Source organism: Hippopotamus amphibius, chromosome 15 (assembly GCF_030028045.1).
Source record: "Hippopotamus amphibius kiboko isolate mHipAmp2 chromosome 15, mHipAmp2.hap2, whole genome shotgun sequence".
Lineage (NCBI taxonomy): Eukaryota > Metazoa > Chordata > Mammalia > Artiodactyla > Hippopotamidae > Hippopotamus > Hippopotamus amphibius.
Window position 1 is genome coordinate 4,828,407 of NC_080200.1, and position 17,149 is coordinate 4,845,555.

Genomic DNA, 17,149 nt, shown 5'->3' on the forward strand with positions numbered 1-17,149 from the left:
CCATTTGCAGCAATATGGATGGACCTAGAGATTATCATACTAAGTAAAGTAAGTCAGACAGAGACAAATATCATATGATATCACATACATGTGGAATCTAAAAAAATGATACAAATGAACTTATTTACAAAACAGAAACAGACTCCACAGACGTAGAAAACAAATTTATGGTTACTAAAGGTAGGGGAGGATAAATTAGGAGTTTGAGACTAGCAGATACAAAGCAACGTATATAAAATAGATAAACAACAAGGACCTACTGTATAGAATGGGAACTATACTCAACATCTTATAACAAATAATGGAAGAGAATGTAAAAAAATATATATATATTTATATACATGTATAACTGAATCACTTTGCTGTACACTTGAAACTAACACAACATTGTAAATAACTACATTTCAACAAAAAAAATTTTAACTTAAAAAAACTGAAAATTGAAGCCATCTTTATTCCTGTGATAAACACAAGACATGCTCAATGTCCATTAACAGATAAATGGATCAACAAAATGTGATGTAGGACTTCCCTGGTGGCACAGTGGTTAAGAATCCGCCTGCCAAAGTAGGGGACACAGGTTCGATCCTTGGGCCGGGAAGGTCCCACATGCCAAGCAGCAACTAAGCCTGTGTGCCACGTGCACCACAACTACTAAGCCTGCGCTGTAGAGCCCGTGAACCACAACTGTTGAGCCTGAGTGCCGCAACTACTGAAGCCTGTGTGCCTAGAGCCTGTGCTCCGCAACCAGAGAAGCCACCGCAATGAGAAGCCCACGCACGACAACAAAGAGTAACTTCCACTTGCCACAACTAGAGAAAGCCCTCGCACAGCAACGAAGACCCAGTGCAGCCAATCAATCAATCGATTAATTAATTAATTTAAAAATGTGATGTATCCATTGCAGTGAAATATTATTCAGCCATAAAAGGAATGAAGAGGACTTTCCTGGAGGTCCAGTGGTTAAGACTCGGAGCTTTCACTGCCGAGGGCGCAGGTTCAACCCCTGGTTGGGGAACTAAGATCCCGCAAACCCCGCATGGATGATACTTGAAAGAAGCCAGACACAAAATGTCACACATTGTATGACTGCACTTACATGAAATATCCAGGAAAGGTGGCTCAGTGGTGAAGAATCCCCCTGCCAATGCAAGGGACATGGGTTCGATTCCTAGTCCAGGAAGATCCCACATGCCGAGGAGCAGCTAAGCCCGTGCGCCACAACTATTGAGCCCATGTGCCGCAACTACTGAACTCCTGTGCTCCGCAACGAGAAGGCCCTGCTCGCCGCAACTAGAGAAAGCCCGTGTGCAGCAATGAAGACCCAATGCAGCCCATAAATAAATAAATAAATTCATTAAAAAAAAAAAGAATGAAAAGAAGAAAATAAAAATTACCTATACCCCAGCACTCACTGACTCAGCATCTAGGAGTGTGTGGCCCCACCCACACATATGTTTGCAACAATGAGATTGTGGTGTCAGCATTGTCTTATTACCTGCTTGTTTTCCCCTTACAAATTACATTAAAGGAATCAAATGGTGCTGTCTTGGGATGCCCAGGGTGTATTGACTGAGAAGGGACACGAAGGACCTTTCTAGATCTTGAACAGGGTGATGGTTACACAAGTGTACACCCATCTTAGAAAAAAAAAATTCATTGGGCTGTACAGTTAAGATGTTTGCACTTTACTGAGTGTAAGTTACACTCCAATAATTTTTTAAAATACACCACGGGACTCTTCCTGTGTCAATAAAAACGAACGCACAGCATAATTTTCATTACTGACACCTCATTTAAATGCCCTACCGCCCCCACAATTGCTCCCCAAATCACCTCATGCTTCTGAAACTGATTTGGGAATTCCCTGGTGGTCCAGTGGTTAGGACTCCGAGCTCTCGCTGCCGAGGGCCTGGGTTCCATCCCTTAGTTCCTTCGGGGAACTAAGGTCCCACAAGCTGGTGGCATGGCCAGGCCCTCGGCAGTGTCGGACCTATCTGTAGCCTGGGAAAAGATTAAAATTCGAAATTTGAAGTACTGAACGCATATCACTTTCGTACCACTGTGAAGTCGAAAACTTGTAAATCAAACCATGGTAAATCAGAGACTGTCTTCAATAAACTACCTGAGATATTCAACACTTTATCATGAAAGAGTCTTTGTTAGATGATTTTGCCCAAGTACAGGCTAATGCAGGTGCTCTGAGCACATTTTAAGGTAGGCTGGGCTAAGCTAAGATCTTCCTAATGCATTTGGGGGTTGGGGGGGAGATGCTGCACGGCTTGCAGGATCTTAGTTCCCTGACTAGGGATGGAACCCAGGCCCTGGCAGTGGAAGTGCAGAGTCCTAACAACTGCATCACTAGGGACTTCCCCATAATGCATTTTCAACTTGCCATATTTTCAACTACGATGGGTTTATCACACGTAACCCCATCATTAGTCCAGGAAGGTCTCTTCTGCTATAAACAGCCTTGTGGCTAAATCTCACCTTTGATCATTTCCTAAAAATGAGTCACTAGAAGTTGATTATGAGAAGTTGAAATCTGGTGTCAACTTTGACTTCCAGAGAAGTTGTAGCAATGTCCCCATGAGACTTTGAGTGGGCGAATTCACTTACCCACAGACTATTCAGCTCTCAAGGTTTCTGTTTCATTTTTTAATTTTCTATTTCTGTCAGTCCAACAGGCCTGTTTTGCATCTGCCCCAGAAAAGGTAACAGTGATCGGAGCTTCTCTCTGATCACAGAGTGATAACCTAAAACCGGTAGGACGGGCTGATTTGCAGCCAAGAGTCAAAATCAATCCTTCCTATCTCCCCTCTTTCATTCATTCACTGCGAATATTCAGAGCAAACAAAGTATGAGAAATAAGGCACTCATGAAATATTCAGGTGCCTATAATGTGCCAAGTACTGTTCAAAAGTTGCTTTTTTTCCCCATTTCACCCACTTTAATTAACTAATTTTTAAAATTAATTTATTTATTGGCTGCGTTGGGTCTTTGTTGCTGCACGCAGGTTTTCTCTAGTTGCAGCGAGCGGGGGCTACTCTCCATTGTGGTGCTTGAGCTTCTCATTGCGGTGGCTTCTCTTTGTTACAGAGCACAGGCTCTAGGCATGCAGGCTTCCATAGTTGTGGCACAAGGGCTCAGTAGTTGTGGTGCACGGGCTTAGCTGCTCCGAGGTATGTGGGATCTTCCTGGAGCAGGGATTGAACCCGAGTCCCCTGCACTGGCAGGCGGATTCTTAACCACTGCGCCAGCAGGGAAGTCCCCACTTTAATTTAAATCAGTGATTTTCAACTGGAAGCAATTTTGCCCAGGGGTGGGGGCGGGGGTATTTGGAAATGTCAGAGACAGTTTCGGTGGCTGTGATGGGGAGGGTGTTACTGGCATCTGGTGGGTGGGGGCCAGGGATGCTGCTCCACATCCTACAGGGCCCAGGATGCCCCCCTGCAACAAAGAATCATCCACCCCAGAACGTCAACAGTCCCAAGGTTGAGAAACCCCAGTGTAAATGAAACGGACTAGAAGAGGACAAACAGAATTTATTAGAAGACATTGCTCAAAGTACGGAGAAGTATCATTTCATAAGGCTTCTCTAAGGAGGTGGTGTTTGAGTGGAGACTTTTGAGAACGAACAAGATTCAGGCAGAGGACATGAGCAGAGGCTGGGTGGCTGGATGGTACTTGGTGTGTCTGGGGAGCAGAAAGCTGGCCAGCATGGCCCCTGGAGCCAAGTGGGGCAGGGAGGGTGGAAGGAGAGGAGGGTAGAGGTCAGCAGGGGTGATGGGGAGACAAGGGGAGCATTTTAAGTAAGGGAAGGCTATGTTTAATTAGCTTCTGGGGAGTTCCCTGGTGGTCTGATGGTTAGAATTTGGTGCTTTCACTGCTGTGGCCCAGGTTCAATCCCTGGTTGGGGAGAGTTGTGAAGGATGTCGGAAGAGGTGAAAAGTAGTTGAGCTGTGCCTAGATAGAGCAGGTGAAATCAAGGCAGTGCGGGCAGGGTGTGTGGGGCAGCGTCAGGGTGGGGTGACTGCGGGGGCTGCGGCAACTGATGGCACGGCCATTCTCCCCGGAGGCACCGCGGCAGGAGCTCGGGCCTCAGTGGAACTGGCTGAGCAGGGCCACCCACTTGACTCACAGCAGAAACTGGGGCAGCCCATGCTAACTACCCACCTCTTCAGTCACTGCTGGGGAAACACCACTCCCGGCCCAGGAGTGCCTCCAAGGCCGCCTCCAAATTCTTCCATTTCCATATCCTTCCTTTTATCCTGCCCCTGATTCCATAAGTGGGAGAGTGTCTGTGTCCTGCTCTGTCCCCCCATCAGACTGGGATCCCGTGTGGGCATGGGGGGCACAAAATGACCCTTATCTAGGGCACCCAGCATGAAGTTTAGAGCCCAGCAATTAAGAATGGTCTGGGACGTCCCTGGTGGCGCAGTAGCTAAGAATCCGCCTGCCAATGCAGGGGACATGGATTCAGTCCCTGGTCCAGGAAGATCCCACATGCCGAGGAGCAACTAAGCCCGGGCGCCACAACTATTGAGCCTGCGTGCCGCAACTACCAAAGTCCACGTGCCTAGAGTGCGTGCTCTGCAACAAGAGAAGCCACTGCAATGAGAAGCTCGCACACTGCAACGAAGAGTAGCCCCTGCTCACCGCAACTAAAGCCCATGTACAGCAACGAAGACCCAACACAGCCCAAAATAAATAAACAAATCTTAAGAAGAAAAAAAAAAAAAAGAAAAGGAATGGTCTGCCTGTGAACTGCTACCCATGTTGTCAAAACCCACCTCAAATGGACCCTCATTTGGGAGGGCTTCTTGGACGCCTGTGGTTCCTGATCTAAAACAGTAACACACATCAGTAGCTAATACAAATCCACCACTTGCTACATTCCAGATCCCATTCTGAGGACTTTAAGCACAATGACCCGAGGATGTAGGCCATTATCATTACATCCATTTTACAGATGGGAAACTAAGGCTCAGGGACACACAACTAGTAAGCAGTGGAGCCAAGATTTAAACCCAGGGGATGTCAACATGCTGCCTTAGCAGCAGGTATCCTTAAATCCTTCCTTGTAAGATTGGTTTGACCACCACCATCTTCCAAGTGAGAAACTTCAGGCTCAGAGGGGTTAAGCAATACACCTAAGATCACACAGCAAGCCAGTAGTTGAGCCCGGCTTGGCATATGGGGCGGCTGCCCCCAAAACCCTCATCTCTCTCTCTTTTTTAAGTTTTGAAATATTTTATTTAATTTACCCCCCAAAGTTACATTGAATGAAATAATATCTTATATTTTTAATTCATTTTTTAATTGGAATATAGTTGAATTCAAAGCCCTCAGCTCTTAACCTTCCTCCTTTATCACTTCTTCATCTCTGGGTTCAAAGTGTAGTTGAGCACCTGCCAGGCAACGTTCTAGGCTCTGGGGACAAAATAAAGGACAACTCTGAGGTGACATTTAAACGGAAAGATGAAAAAGAATCCACCTTGAGAAGATATGGAGGCAAAATGAGGTCCCAAAAGTTACCGAGAGCCTTCCTTCTCCCTCCACACCTTCACCCACTGTCTTCTCTCTGCCAGGAATGCCTTTCCCTACCTAACAAACTTCTAGCCATGCTTCAAAGCCCAGCTCCAATACCTGCTCCTCCTAGGAAGCCTTGCCAGACCGACTTCCCAGGCTAAGTACGCAATTCCCACCCTTGGGCTTCCACATCCTTGGGGTCCTTCTCTCTATCCCAAGCATAACCAGACAGGGACGGGAAGGTCCCAGGAATCGGCCTCACAGGGCTGGAAGACAGTTGAGGCCCAGGCCCAGTGAGGATACGGAGCTGATTTTTGAAAATAAGCAATAAAGAGCAGAAAACTACGACGATTCTTCTGCAAAGAGACTCAGAAAGGTCTCTGGCCCCGCCCCCTTCTGGCCCCGCCCCGGCCCTAAACCTGCCCCTAAGCTTCCCGGAAGTGGGCGGTCCCGTGAGCAAGCGCCGTGGGCGCAAAGCACGCCGAGAGTTGTAGTTCCGGCATCGTACGGAAGCCGGGAGGGCCGTGAAGCGCGATGTGGCCCCAAATATTGGTAGGGGGGGCCCGGGTGGCGGCAGGTCTGTGCCCAGCACTGGGGTCTCGCCTCGCCGCCCGCTTCCCCCCGCAGCGGACGCCCGAGAACAGCCTGGCCCTACAGCGGAGCCTGCACGCGACGGCGGCCCGGGCTCTCCCGCTCATTCCCATCGTGGTGGAGCAGACGGTACAGTGGCCGGGCGGGGATGCGGCCCGGGGCTGGGAGAGCTCGGGGCTCGGGCCACGGAGGGCCCCTGACCCTCACACCCATCTTTCTCCCCCAGGGTCGCGGCGAGCGCGCCTATGACATCTACTCGCGACTGCTGCGGGAGCGCATCGTGTGCGTCATGGGCCCGGTGAGCGCCCCGCGCGCGGATGCTCCTCGGCGCCTGCCCAGACCCCGTGCGCTCCTCCCCCTCACATCTCCTTGACCCCCTGCCTTCTCCCCGCCTTGACTTTCCTCCCTAGGATCCGCTCTTGTCCCAACCTGACATCCCTACCCCCACTTCCTAGACACACAAACTCTGATCCTCACTCCTGTCCCTTAGTACCCCTCCTACTCCTTCCTTAAATTCTCTGCTTCTTCCTTTCTAATCTCTGACTCCTTCCCTCACCAATAATCTTCCTCCCCATTTCTGGGCTCCAGTCCCTCTCCCCAACCTCCTGACCCCTTGCCTTCCTGTGCCCTGACCCCCTGGGCCCCGATCACCTCCCACCACATCCCCTCCTGGGTCCTGAACTCTTCCTGATTCGTCTTACTTGGGCTCTGACCCCCATTCTAGTGCCCCATAACTGCCTCCCTTAAGCCTTCACCCTTATCTGGGGACACCCCCTGCCCTCTCCACTTGCAGATTGACGACAATGTCGCCAGCCTGGTCATCGCGCAGCTGCTGTTCCTGCAGTCCGAGAGCAACAAGAAGCCCATCCACATGTACATCAACAGCCCTGGTGAGCAGGGCCTTCCCCTGGTGCCAGGGGAACTCCTGGGAACACACTGGGTGACTCCCGGGACTGAGACCCCCCAATCAGGGATGTTCTCTCTCTGGAGCAAGAAAGGGTGCAGAGCGTCCTTCAGAGTCCCCCAAAATGCCTTGAAACCTCCAAAAGCTGCCTCTTCCCTTGCTCTTAAAGAGGCACCTGAACCTGCCTCTGATTCCACGCTTGACATTTTACCAGCTTGACATTTTACCAGCTTGACTTGGTTGTTGAGATTTTTCAATTGGTAGATTCCACCCCGCCCTCCTCCCAAAAAGGGAGAATAGCCAATCATTTTTTTTTTTAGGCCATGCCATGCAGCTTGCGGGATCTTGGTTCCCTGACCAGGGATCAAACCCGGGCCCATGGCAGTGAAAGTGCCGAGTCCTAACCACTGGCCCACCAGGGAAGTCCCTGAATAGCCAATATTGATCTTTACTGTGCCAAGCACTTTTCTAAGCACTTTACAGGCATTTATCTCATTTTTATCTTCACACAACCTCACATGGTCGGTAATGTTTAGTTATCTCCAATCTACAAGGAGGCACCGTAGCTGGGAAAGGCAGGGTAACTTGCCCAAAGTCACACGTGATAGACTGCACAGCCGGGGGTCATACCCAGGCAGGAAGGCTCCAGAGCCTTCGCTCTTAGCCACTGCACTCCCCCAATTCTAGAAAATTTGGCAGACCCTATCTCCCCCAGGCCCACGTGCGTGTGCAGCAACTGTCACCTCACTCTGGAGCAAGCCCTCATTGTTTGTTCCTACCTGGTCTATGTCACCTGCCTCTGTCACCTCCTTACCCCTGGAAGTACTTGTGTCTGGGATCCTGGCTTTATGTATTTATTTTTTAATATTTGTTTATTTTTAATATTTATTCTTGTTTCTTTTTATTTTTTGGCTGCTTCGGCTCTTAGTTGTGGCTTGTGGGATCTTCACTGCGGCACGCAGGCTTTTCTCTAGTTGAGGCGCGTGGGCTCAGTAGTTGTGGTGTATGGGCTTAGTTACCCTGTGGCATGTGGGATCTTAGTTCCCCGACCAGGGATCGAATCCACATCCCCCACATTGGAAGGTGGATTCTTCACCCCAGACCACCAGGGAAGTCCCAAGGGACCCCGAATTCAAAGGGCTTCTGCACCAGCGCTCCCCAGGGCCAGAGGCTGCCCTAGAGTAAGCGCAGCGGGAGGAGCTGGCACGGCCCTTCACTGGCCCCCCACCCCGACCCCCACCTGCAGGCGGCGTGGTGACCTCGGGCCTGGCCATCTACGACACGATGCAGTACATCCTGAACCCCATCTGCACGTGGTGCGTGGGCCAGGCGGCCAGCATGGGCTCCCTGCTCCTGGCTGCCGGCACCCCAGGCATGCGCCACTCGCTCCCCAACTCCCGCATCATGATACACCAGCCCTCCGGGGGCGCCCGGGTGAGTGCCGGGCCCTGCGAGCTGCTGTGGGGGTGTGGGTCTAGAGAGAAGGACCAGCCGGACAGACAGAGATCACGTGGGCACGTGATGTTTTAAAATGTAGGTCTGGGGGAATTCCCTGGCGGTCCAGTGGTTAGGACTCACTCTCACTGCTGAGGGCACAGGTTTAATCCCTGGTCAGGGAACTAAGATGTGCCCCTCCCCCCCCCAAAAAAGTAGGTTTTATTAGTATACAGATATGGTGAGGCCAAGAGGTCAAGAGAGGGCTGCCAGTGAAAAGACAGTTTGTTACTCACAGATCCCAAGGGGAGGGAGTGTGCCAGGCCATGGGGCCACACAGAGAGAGAGGCACCGGGGTTGGCTGGGAGGAGAATGCTGGCAAGAGCCTTCCTTGTGGCTTCTGCGGGAAGCAGCAAGCCAAGCTTAGGACCGGCTAGCGGGAATAGTTTCAGTGGGCTCTGGGGCGTAGGGACTGTCTCTAGTTGTCTGGTACCCTGGGGCGATGGGGCAGGTGACCCAGGTGTGAGAGCCCCGTAGAGGAGGTGGTGGGGGTGTGGGCTTGGATTGGCCCTTTTACATGTGAAACATGTACTCTGGGCAGCTGCTGAAATCAGTAGGAATTAGCTGCCCTGGGAGGGGCCATTTCTCGGGTCAGAGAGACCCCAGCTGCAGAAAATCAGAACATAGAGTTAATACAGGAAGCCTTCCTGGAGGCGGTGCGGATGAGGCGGGCTGTGGAGGGACTCATAAAGCCCTGTCCCACCCTCCTGAAAACTGGCAGCCAAAGCCAGGGGGTGGGGAGGGTGGTGGCTCCTGAGTCCCCAGCTCCCGTCTCCTCATGAGTGGAAGATGCTGATCCCAGCCTCCTCCCCCGTGGGACATCCCCCCAGGGCCAAGCCACAGACATCGCCATCCAGGCGGAGGAGATCATGAAACTCAAGAAGCAGCTCTACAGCATCTACGCCAAACACACCAAACAGAGCCTGCAGGTGATCGGTGAGCACGCCCACACCCAACGCAGGCCCCCATCTGTTCCCTTTTATTGTAACCAGCACGTACGTACGGGTCAGGCTTCTGGACCTCGGTGCTACTGACACTCAGGGCTCGATCATTCTGTGGTGGGGGCCTTCCTGGGCCCTGTAGGATGTGTGGCACATCCGCGGGCACTGCCCACTAGATGCCAGCAGCACCTCCCGCTATGACGGCCAACACGGGCTCCAGACAGCGCCCAGTGTCCTCTGGGGATCAGAACCCACCCACCCCATCCCCAGTGAGAACCTTTGTTCCAAGCACTTTAAAAAGACCCATTTACAGGAGCCTCGCAGAAACTTCACTGAAAGAGGCCCAAAGGTTTTGAACAGGGTCTCCCACAAAGAATATTCCACATGGCCAAGAAACAGAAGCCAAGAGTCTCGTCACCTTTAGTGATGATGTTTAATAATAACATCAGTGGGAACTCCCTGGTGGTCCAGTGGTTAGGACTCCACACTAACAGCTTCCACTGCACGGGGGCATGGGTTTGATCCCTGGTCAGGGAACTAAGATCCTGCGTGGCGCCACCAAAAAAAAAAAAAAAAAAAAGATAATAATGACATCCTCAGTTATTCAGGAAAGGAAAATCAAGGCCACAGTGAGGTACCATTTCAATCCACTGGAACGGTTCAAATAGAAAATACTGACACCTCTGGTTCCTCTGCTCGGCGTATAACCGAGGGAATTGAGTGCTTCTGTCCAGAGATGCAGGCAGGAAGGCAGTCCTGTTCCTGTAGCCCCAAACGGGAAAATACGCAAATGCCCGACAGCGGGAGAGTGAGTGGCCAGTGGTGGTTTATTTACGAGGTTGGATGCTGTACAGCCATGGGGACCAGTCTGTGGTCTGGATGAATCTCAGAAACACTGTGCTGAGTGGAAAAAGAAGTAAACGCTCTGTGGCTATGTGTTTATGTATTTTAAAAAAATTTGTTTTTTCTTTTTTTTGGCCATGCCGCAGGCATGTGGGATCTTAGTTCCCTGACCAGGGATCGAACCCGCGCCCCTGCAGCAGAAGCAGAGCCTTCACCACTGGACCGCCAGGGACATCCCTGTGGTTATGTTTAAAGGGCAGAAACTGGCATAATGAAATCTATGCTGTTAGGCCACTGTTAGGGTTGTGGGTGGGGGCTCTGATCTGGGTGCTGGCCACGTGGGTGGGTTCCATCTGAAAACCACCACACTGTCCACTTCCACGATCCACACCCTTTCCTGGATGTGCATTTACACATCAATACGTTAAAAAAAAAAAAAAACCCAAAAAACTGAAACATGTATTTTACCAACGGGGAAGCTGAGGCACAGAGACAGGAAGGCCAGGGTCACACAGCAGGGACTGGGGCAGATCGGGGACCTGAACATGGCCCGGGGTCTCTGCTCTTAGATCACCCACGTCCCGCCTCTGCTTCCCCCGCAGAGTCGGCCATGGAGAGGGACCGCTACATGAGCCCCATGGAGGCCCAGGAGTTCGGCATCTTGGACAAGGTTCTGGTCCACCCTCCCCAGGACGGTGAGGACGAGCCTGAGCTGGTGAAGAAGGAGCCAGTGGTGGCATCGGCGGCTGTGGAACCTGTCCCAGCGAGTGCCTGAGAGCTGCCCCTCACCCTCGCCCTCCAGAGGAAGGTGGCGGCGCCAGGCCTGCCCTGCCCGTCCCTCGACACTGACCTTGGGGGTGCCCCTGCGGGTGGGTACCCCGGCTGAGACACTGTGATTTTAAATTAAATCTTTAGAGACTTTGCTCCCAGCTGTGGCGCCTTCCCTCTGTCCTCCACCACGGCACACGCAGGCCGTCACCCTGACCTTCAGCTCCCTGACTTCAGCAAGGCTACTGAGCATACACTCCAGGCACTGCTCCAGAGGCCGCACCTTACAGTGAAGAAAGCACAAAACTCCCTGTCCTGAAAAAACTTACATTCTTCTGGGAGTAGACTGTTTTTTTAAAAAATCAGGGAAAGGGGTGTGTGTGTGTGTGTGTGTGAGAGAGTTTTAGATGGGGTGGCCTGCGAAGGCCTTACTCAGAGGGTGACATCTGAGCAAAGACCTGAAGAAGGTGAGGGTGGGGGGAGCCAGCTTGCTATTTTGGGACACAGCAATCCAGGCAAAGGGCATGGCAAGTGCAAAGGCCCTGTGGCAGGACTGTGGCTGGCACATGGGCAGAACCACGAGGAGGCTGGGGTAGCTGGAGTGAGTGAGGGGGAGAGTGGAGAAGATGAGAGCAGGAAGGGGAGGAGTACAGATCATAAAAGGCCTGGTAGATCTGGGCAAGGAGGGAGATGCCCCACTGAAGGTTTCAAGAAGAGGAACAAAAAGGACCCACAGAGTGGTGGGTGGAGGGCAGCAAGCACAGAAACCGGGAGACCAGTGAGGAGACTTGGAATTGCCCAGAGGAGGGCTGACCTGGCCCTGGACACGTGGTGAGAGAGCTCAGGTTCTAGGAAGGTTTTAAAGGCGGGGCTGTCAGGTGGGATGTGAGGTTTGAGAGAGAGAGTCATCTCCCAAAACTCCAAGGTGGTGGCCCAAAGCAGCTAGAAAGATGGAAGGAAAGATGAGACGTTCCCGGGAAAGCTAGAGGGAGGAGCAGGACTGGGGGCCGGGATCAGGAGTTGATTTTGGACGTTTGATGCCGGACGTGCCCCAGACATCCCAGGGGATGGGTAAGTCTGGGGTCAGCACTGGGAATAAAAATGTAGGAGACTAGAACTGGCTATGGCATTTGGCACCTCGGAAATCACTAGCAGCCTTAAGTAAGCTAAATAAGATCACTTTCAGTGCAGTGGGGACCAAAAGCCAAATTGGAGTGGACCCAGAGAGAAGGGGCCGGAAAATATTGGAGCTAGACCAGTCTTTCGAGGAATTTGGCTGTTAAGGAGAGCAGAGAACCGGGGGCTATTGCTGGAGGGTGTGTTGAGGTCCCTTTCTTGTTTTTGTTTTTTTAATTTAGAGGACTTTTCAATTTGGCTTCGTTCATCGGTTACATTTGGCTGAACTTTTCATTCTGCACAACTTAAAATATAAACAAAAGTAGAGAAGCTAGGATAACGAGGTCTCCTGTACCCACCACACCAATTCAACAATTACCAGTTCATGGCCAATTGTGGTTCGTCCCTCCCCCACTCCACCCACCCCCGTGGCCCTGTATTAAGTAAGTCACCTACCTAAGAACCTTCAATTGCGGACTTCCTAGGTGGCGCAGTGGTAAAGAATCTGCTTGCCAATGCAGGGGACACGGGTTCGAGCCCTGCCCTGGGAAGATTCCATATGCCATGGAGCAACTAAGCCCATGTGCCTAAAAAAAAAAGAAAAGAAAAAAAAAAAAAAAAAACCTTCAATTGCAAACATTCAAAGATGCGAACGTGCGTTCGCATCTCCAATCACGTAAGTTAGTTCATGTGTCTGGTGTACATTGTCGTGTGTGCATCCTCTACAAGTGGTTGTGCTTTTGTGTAGTTTACTGTATAGTACTGTATAGAGTACAGAGTACAGTATCTTTATTTCTTGCCTGTTTACTGGATGCCAGCCCCTGGATGCCAGCTGTTGTACTGTGCTACTGTACTTTACAATGTACTGTACTGTCAGATTAAAAAATGTTTTATTTTTTGTGTTTGTTTTTTATGTATTATTTGTGTGAAAAGTATTGAATATTATAAACCTATTACAGTACAGTACTATATAGCCGATTGCGTTAGTTGGGTACCTAGGCTAACTTTGTTGGATTTATGAACAAATTGGACTTACGAACGTGCTCTCAGAACAGAACTCGTTCGCATGTGAGAGACATACTTTGAAGCAGATCCCAACTTGTCATTTCATCTGTAAATATCTCAGTATTTCTAAAAGGATAAGGAATCTTTATTTCTCAAAAAAATAAAAATAGAACCACCACGTGACCTAGCAATTCCACTCCTGGGCATATATCCAAAAAAAATAAAAATACTAATCAGAAAAGATAGATGCTGGACTTCCCTGGTGGCGCAGTGGTTAAGAATCTGGACCGGGTTTGATCCCTGGTCTGGGAAGATCCCATATGCCATGGAGCAACTAAGCCCGTGTGCCACAACTATTCCACGTGCTACAACTACTACAGCCCATGCTCTGCAACAAGAAAAGCAACTGCACTGAGAAGCCCATGCACCGCAGCGAAGAGTAACCCCCGCTCACCACAACTAGAGAAAGCCCTCATGCAGAAATGAAGACCCAACGCAGGCAATTTTTTAAAAAAGAGAGAAGATACATGCACCCCAGTGTTCATAGTGTTATTTACAGTAGCCAAGAGATGGAAGCAACCTAAGTGTCCATCAACAGAAGAACGGATAAAGAAAATGTGGTACAGGTATACAGTGGAATACTACTCAGCCATAAAAAAGAATGTGATTTTGCCATTTGCAGCACCATGGATGGACTTGGAGGGCATTAAGCTAAGTGAATTAAGTCAGACAGAAAGACACATTCTGTATGATATCACTAATATGTGGCATCTAAAAATTACAACAAACTAGGCAATAAAACAAAAAAGCAGACTCACAGATATAAAGAACAAACTAGTGGTTACCAGGGAGGGGCAATATAAGTGCAGGGGAATAAAAAACAGGGGTTGTTACGGGATTATAAATGCGTGTGAAACTTTTGAAAATTGTAAAGCACTATAGAATATAAAGAAACTTTCATTCAAAAAAAAAAGTTAATAAAAAATAAATAGGGACTTCTCTGGTGGTCCAGTAGTTAAGAATCTGCAATTCCACCGCAGGGGGTACAGGTTCAAGCCCTGGTTGGGGAACTAAGATCCCACATGCCCAGCAGTGCAGCCAAAAAAGAAAAAAGAAAAAAATTGTAAAAATAAATAAAAGGATAAGGAATCTTTAAAAAGACAATCACAAAATCATTTTCAAACACAGAAAAATAACACTTACCATAGTCGAATATTCAACCCATCTCCAAATTTCCCCGGTGGTCGCTGTTTTTTTTTTTTTTTATTTGTTCTAATCAGGATCCAGAGAAGGTGCTTACATCTCCACTTGTTGATAAATCTCTAAGTGTCTCGTTTCTGCAGGTTTCCCTTTAATCTCTCCATCTCTCCCTCTTTTTCTTCCCTTTCCTTGAAATTCACTGGTTGGAGAAACAGAGTCGTTTGTCTTGTGGACTTTTCCTGTGTCTGAATTCTGATGATGCGATTCTGTCCTTGGTTTTTGCGGTAACCTGGCGTACGAATCTAGACAAGTCTGATCGGATTCAGGTTCCTCTTTGGGGCAAATGACCTCTGAGTTGAGGTCCAGCAGGAGGAACATAAAACCCAGTTGTCCCTCTTTTCATGACGTTAGGAGCGGACGAGGGTCCTTGTCTAAAACCACCAATATCCCAATACGGGCTGCAAACGGTGACATACCAATTCCACCATTAAAGGAAGAGGATTTTTTGTTTATGTCCTGTTTTTAGGCTGGGAGCCACCCTGCTGTAAACCGGGGGGGATGACCCAGTAAAGAGAGGGGGAATGGGAGGCGCCTCGCTTTGACAATTGATTGAATCCCCTACCTCCACAAACTTGGCCCCACCCCATAATCAAAGCCTTGACGTCACTCCCCTGACCCCTACATCTCAGGCTGACTGTCCTCTACCCTTGACCTCTAGCCCTGGGCGACTTCACAGCCTTGGCCCAATCCTTCTATGACCCCTGACCTCTGACCCCCGGGCAGATGCAGCCTTCGCCCCCTCCACGCCCCGCCCTCTGGAAGACGGACTTGAGGCACAGCCAGTAGTCTGAGTAACTGCTGTCGATGAGGCCCAATAGCGCGGGAGAGAAGGCGGGTTCTGCGGAGAGCCAATAGCTTGAGAGGACGAACCGAGTAACAACCAGTAGCCTTGAGCGGGAGGCGGGACTCTGAGGAAAGCCAATTGCGGGAGGGACTCGGCGCAGCCACAGCCAATGGCTCTGCGGCGGGGGCGTGGCCCTGACCCCGGCCGCTACCAGAGCCCGGCTCCGGGGCTATGGCCGGGAGTGAGCGGCTGGCGCTGCGGACCCTGTCCGGGCAGGGCTGGGTGCGAGGCTCGGGCCCGGCCGTGCTGAGCCGCCTACGGGACGCGGCCGTGGTGCGGCCCGGCTTCCTGAGCGCGGCCGAGGAGGAGACACTGAGCCGCGAGCTGGAACCCGAGCTGCGCCGCCGCCGATACGAATATGATCACTGGGATGCAGTGAGGCTGGGGGCGCTGGGGGCGGGGCCACAGAGGGGCGGGGCCGGGAGCTGCAGGGCGGGGTGGGCGGGGCTCACTGGGTGGGCGGGGCTGTAGCTGGGGGCGGTGCCTGGGCGTGGGGGCGGGGTCTTGAAACTTGGGGGCTTTGCGGGCAGGGAGAGCGGTTTGGACCCGAGGGCAGGGCTATAACTTATAGGAGGCAGAACCTGGAACTGAGGGGTGTTTGGGGGACAGGACCAAAGTTCGGGGCGGAAACGGGTGTGGAGCGAGATGAGGGAGGGTCACGGGTTGGGGGGTGTAGACAGAGGACCTGGTGTTGAATGGGTTCAAGTTGTGAGTATTGGAGCCGGGCCAGCATTAGGGACGGGATCTGGGACTGAATTGGAGCCTGATGGTGGGTACAAAAGACTGAGGCCAGACCCAATGGGGCAGGGGTTGGGGATTGAGACCCAGTATCATGGGGTAGATAGGACCCAGGTTGAGGGTGGGGTCAGAGGTCAGGATGGAAAAGCCAGCCCTTTGCTTTGCATTTCCACCACCCTCCTCTCCCCCAGCCCCTTCCCGCACTATGCCTCACTTTCCCTGCGCCTCCCTCCCTCCCCACCTCCCCCCTGAGCTTCCAGGCTTGACCTGAGGTCTCTGGGCAGGCCATCCATGGCTTCCGAGAGACAGAGAAGTCGCGCTGGTCAGAGGCAAGCCGGGCCATCCTGCAGCGTGTGCAGGCAGCCGCCTTTGGCCCCGGCCAGACCCTGCTCTCCTCAGTGCACGTGCTGGACCTGGAACCTCGGGGCTACATCAAGCCACACGTGGACAGCATCAAGGTGGGTGGAGGCCAGTGCCTTGGAGCTCCCGGCTGGAGGCGAGCCGGCCAGGCCAAAGCCCACCTGCCACCGTGTCCCCTCTTCCAGTTCTGTGGATCCACCATTGCCGGCCTGTCCCTGCTGTCGCCCAGCATCATGCGGCTGGTACACACCCAGGAGCCGGGGGCGTGGCTGGAACTCTTGCTGGAGCCAGGCTCCCTCTACATCCTTAGGTACTGGCAGCCAGGGAGCCCCCACCCCACCAGTATCTCCTTAGACGCCCACCCGGCACTTAGAGCACCTTCTGTCATTCAGTCCTGACAGCGGACTCCACCCCCCCTCGCAGGCCGTCTGCCTGGAACCGGGGCTGCCCTCACCCCACCCGGCCACAGCCTCTGTTTTCTCTCGCAGGGGCTCAGCCCGTTATGATTTCTCCCACGAGATTCTTCGGGATGAAGAGTCCTTTTTTGGGGAGCAGCGGGTTCCCCGGGGCCGACGCATCTCTGTGATCTGCCGCTCCCTCCCTGAGGGGGTGGGGCCGGGAGAGCCTGGGCAGCGACCCCCAGCCTGCTGACCCCCGGGCCCTTTCCCCCAGCTGCTCAAGACACCGTGTTGGTGAATAAAGTTGGAGAATGGACAAGCAGGCCTGCCTGGCACTGGCCGTTTGCGGGGGCTG

General features: G+C 51.7%; 3 protein-coding genes across 4 annotated transcripts in view; 2 read left to right on the plus strand and 1 right to left on the minus strand.

Moving 5' to 3' along the window:
* The window catches only part of ACER1 (alkaline ceramidase 1), a 47,274-nt gene extending 32,447 nt beyond the window's left edge, over positions 1-14,827 (minus strand). The window contains exon 1 of the mRNA XM_057708907.1: positions 14,398-14,827. Within this exon, the coding sequence (XP_057564890.1) occupies positions 14,398-14,400 (3 nt within the window). The 5' untranslated portion in view covers positions 14,401-14,827. The remainder of the gene's footprint in view (positions 1-14,397) is intronic.
* On the plus strand, positions 6,006-11,228 carry CLPP (caseinolytic mitochondrial matrix peptidase proteolytic subunit). The gene is made up of 6 exons (XM_057708903.1): positions 6,006-6,252; positions 6,350-6,421; positions 6,917-7,013; positions 8,274-8,461; positions 9,352-9,457; positions 10,908-11,228. The coding sequence occupies exons 1-6, from the start codon at positions 6,067-6,069 to the stop codon at positions 11,078-11,080; spliced, it is 822 nt and encodes a 273-aa protein (XP_057564886.1). The 5' UTR covers positions 6,006-6,066; the 3' UTR covers positions 11,081-11,228.
* A 597-nt stretch (positions 14,828-15,424) lies between the features above and the next one.
* On the plus strand, positions 15,425-17,113 carry ALKBH7 (alkB homolog 7). 2 transcript variants are annotated; one of them, XM_057708909.1, is made up of 4 exons: positions 15,425-15,673; positions 16,321-16,494; positions 16,582-16,706; positions 16,789-17,113. In XM_057708909.1, the coding sequence occupies exons 1-4, from the start codon at positions 15,470-15,472 to the stop codon at positions 17,045-17,047; spliced, it is 762 nt and encodes a 253-aa protein (XP_057564892.1). In that variant the 5' UTR covers positions 15,425-15,469; the 3' UTR covers positions 17,048-17,113. The 2 variants fall into 2 exon arrangements, with proteins under 2 accessions (XP_057564892.1, XP_057564893.1); XM_057708910.1 differs by having other exon boundaries at positions 15,426-15,673; positions 16,885-17,113.
* Positions 17,114-17,149: the final 36 nt, after the last annotated feature.

Excerpts from the sequence above, each read along its gene's own strand:
- ALKBH7 (XM_057708909.1), top strand. The coding sequence starts at position 15,470 with ATGGCCGGGAGTGAGCGGCTGGCGCTGCGGACCCTGTCCGGGCAGGGC. Across the intron at positions 15,674-16,320 it reads AATATGATCACTGGGATGCA|GCCATCCATGGCTTCCGAGA; the intron begins GTGAGGCTGGGG and ends GTCTCTGGGCAG. Across the intron at positions 16,707-16,788 it reads GGCTCCCTCTACATCCTTAG|TCCTGACAGCGGACTCCACC; the intron begins GTACTGGCAGCC and ends TCTGTCATTCAG.
- CLPP (XM_057708903.1), top strand. The coding sequence starts at position 6,067 with ATGTGGCCCCAAATATTGGTAGGGGGGGCCCGGGTGGCGGCAGGTCTG. Across the intron at positions 6,422-6,916 it reads TCGTGTGCGTCATGGGCCCG|ATTGACGACAATGTCGCCAG; the intron begins GTGAGCGCCCCG and ends CTCCACTTGCAG. Across the intron at positions 7,014-8,273 it reads CATGTACATCAACAGCCCTG|GCGGCGTGGTGACCTCGGGC; the intron begins GTGAGCAGGGCC and ends CCCCACCTGCAG.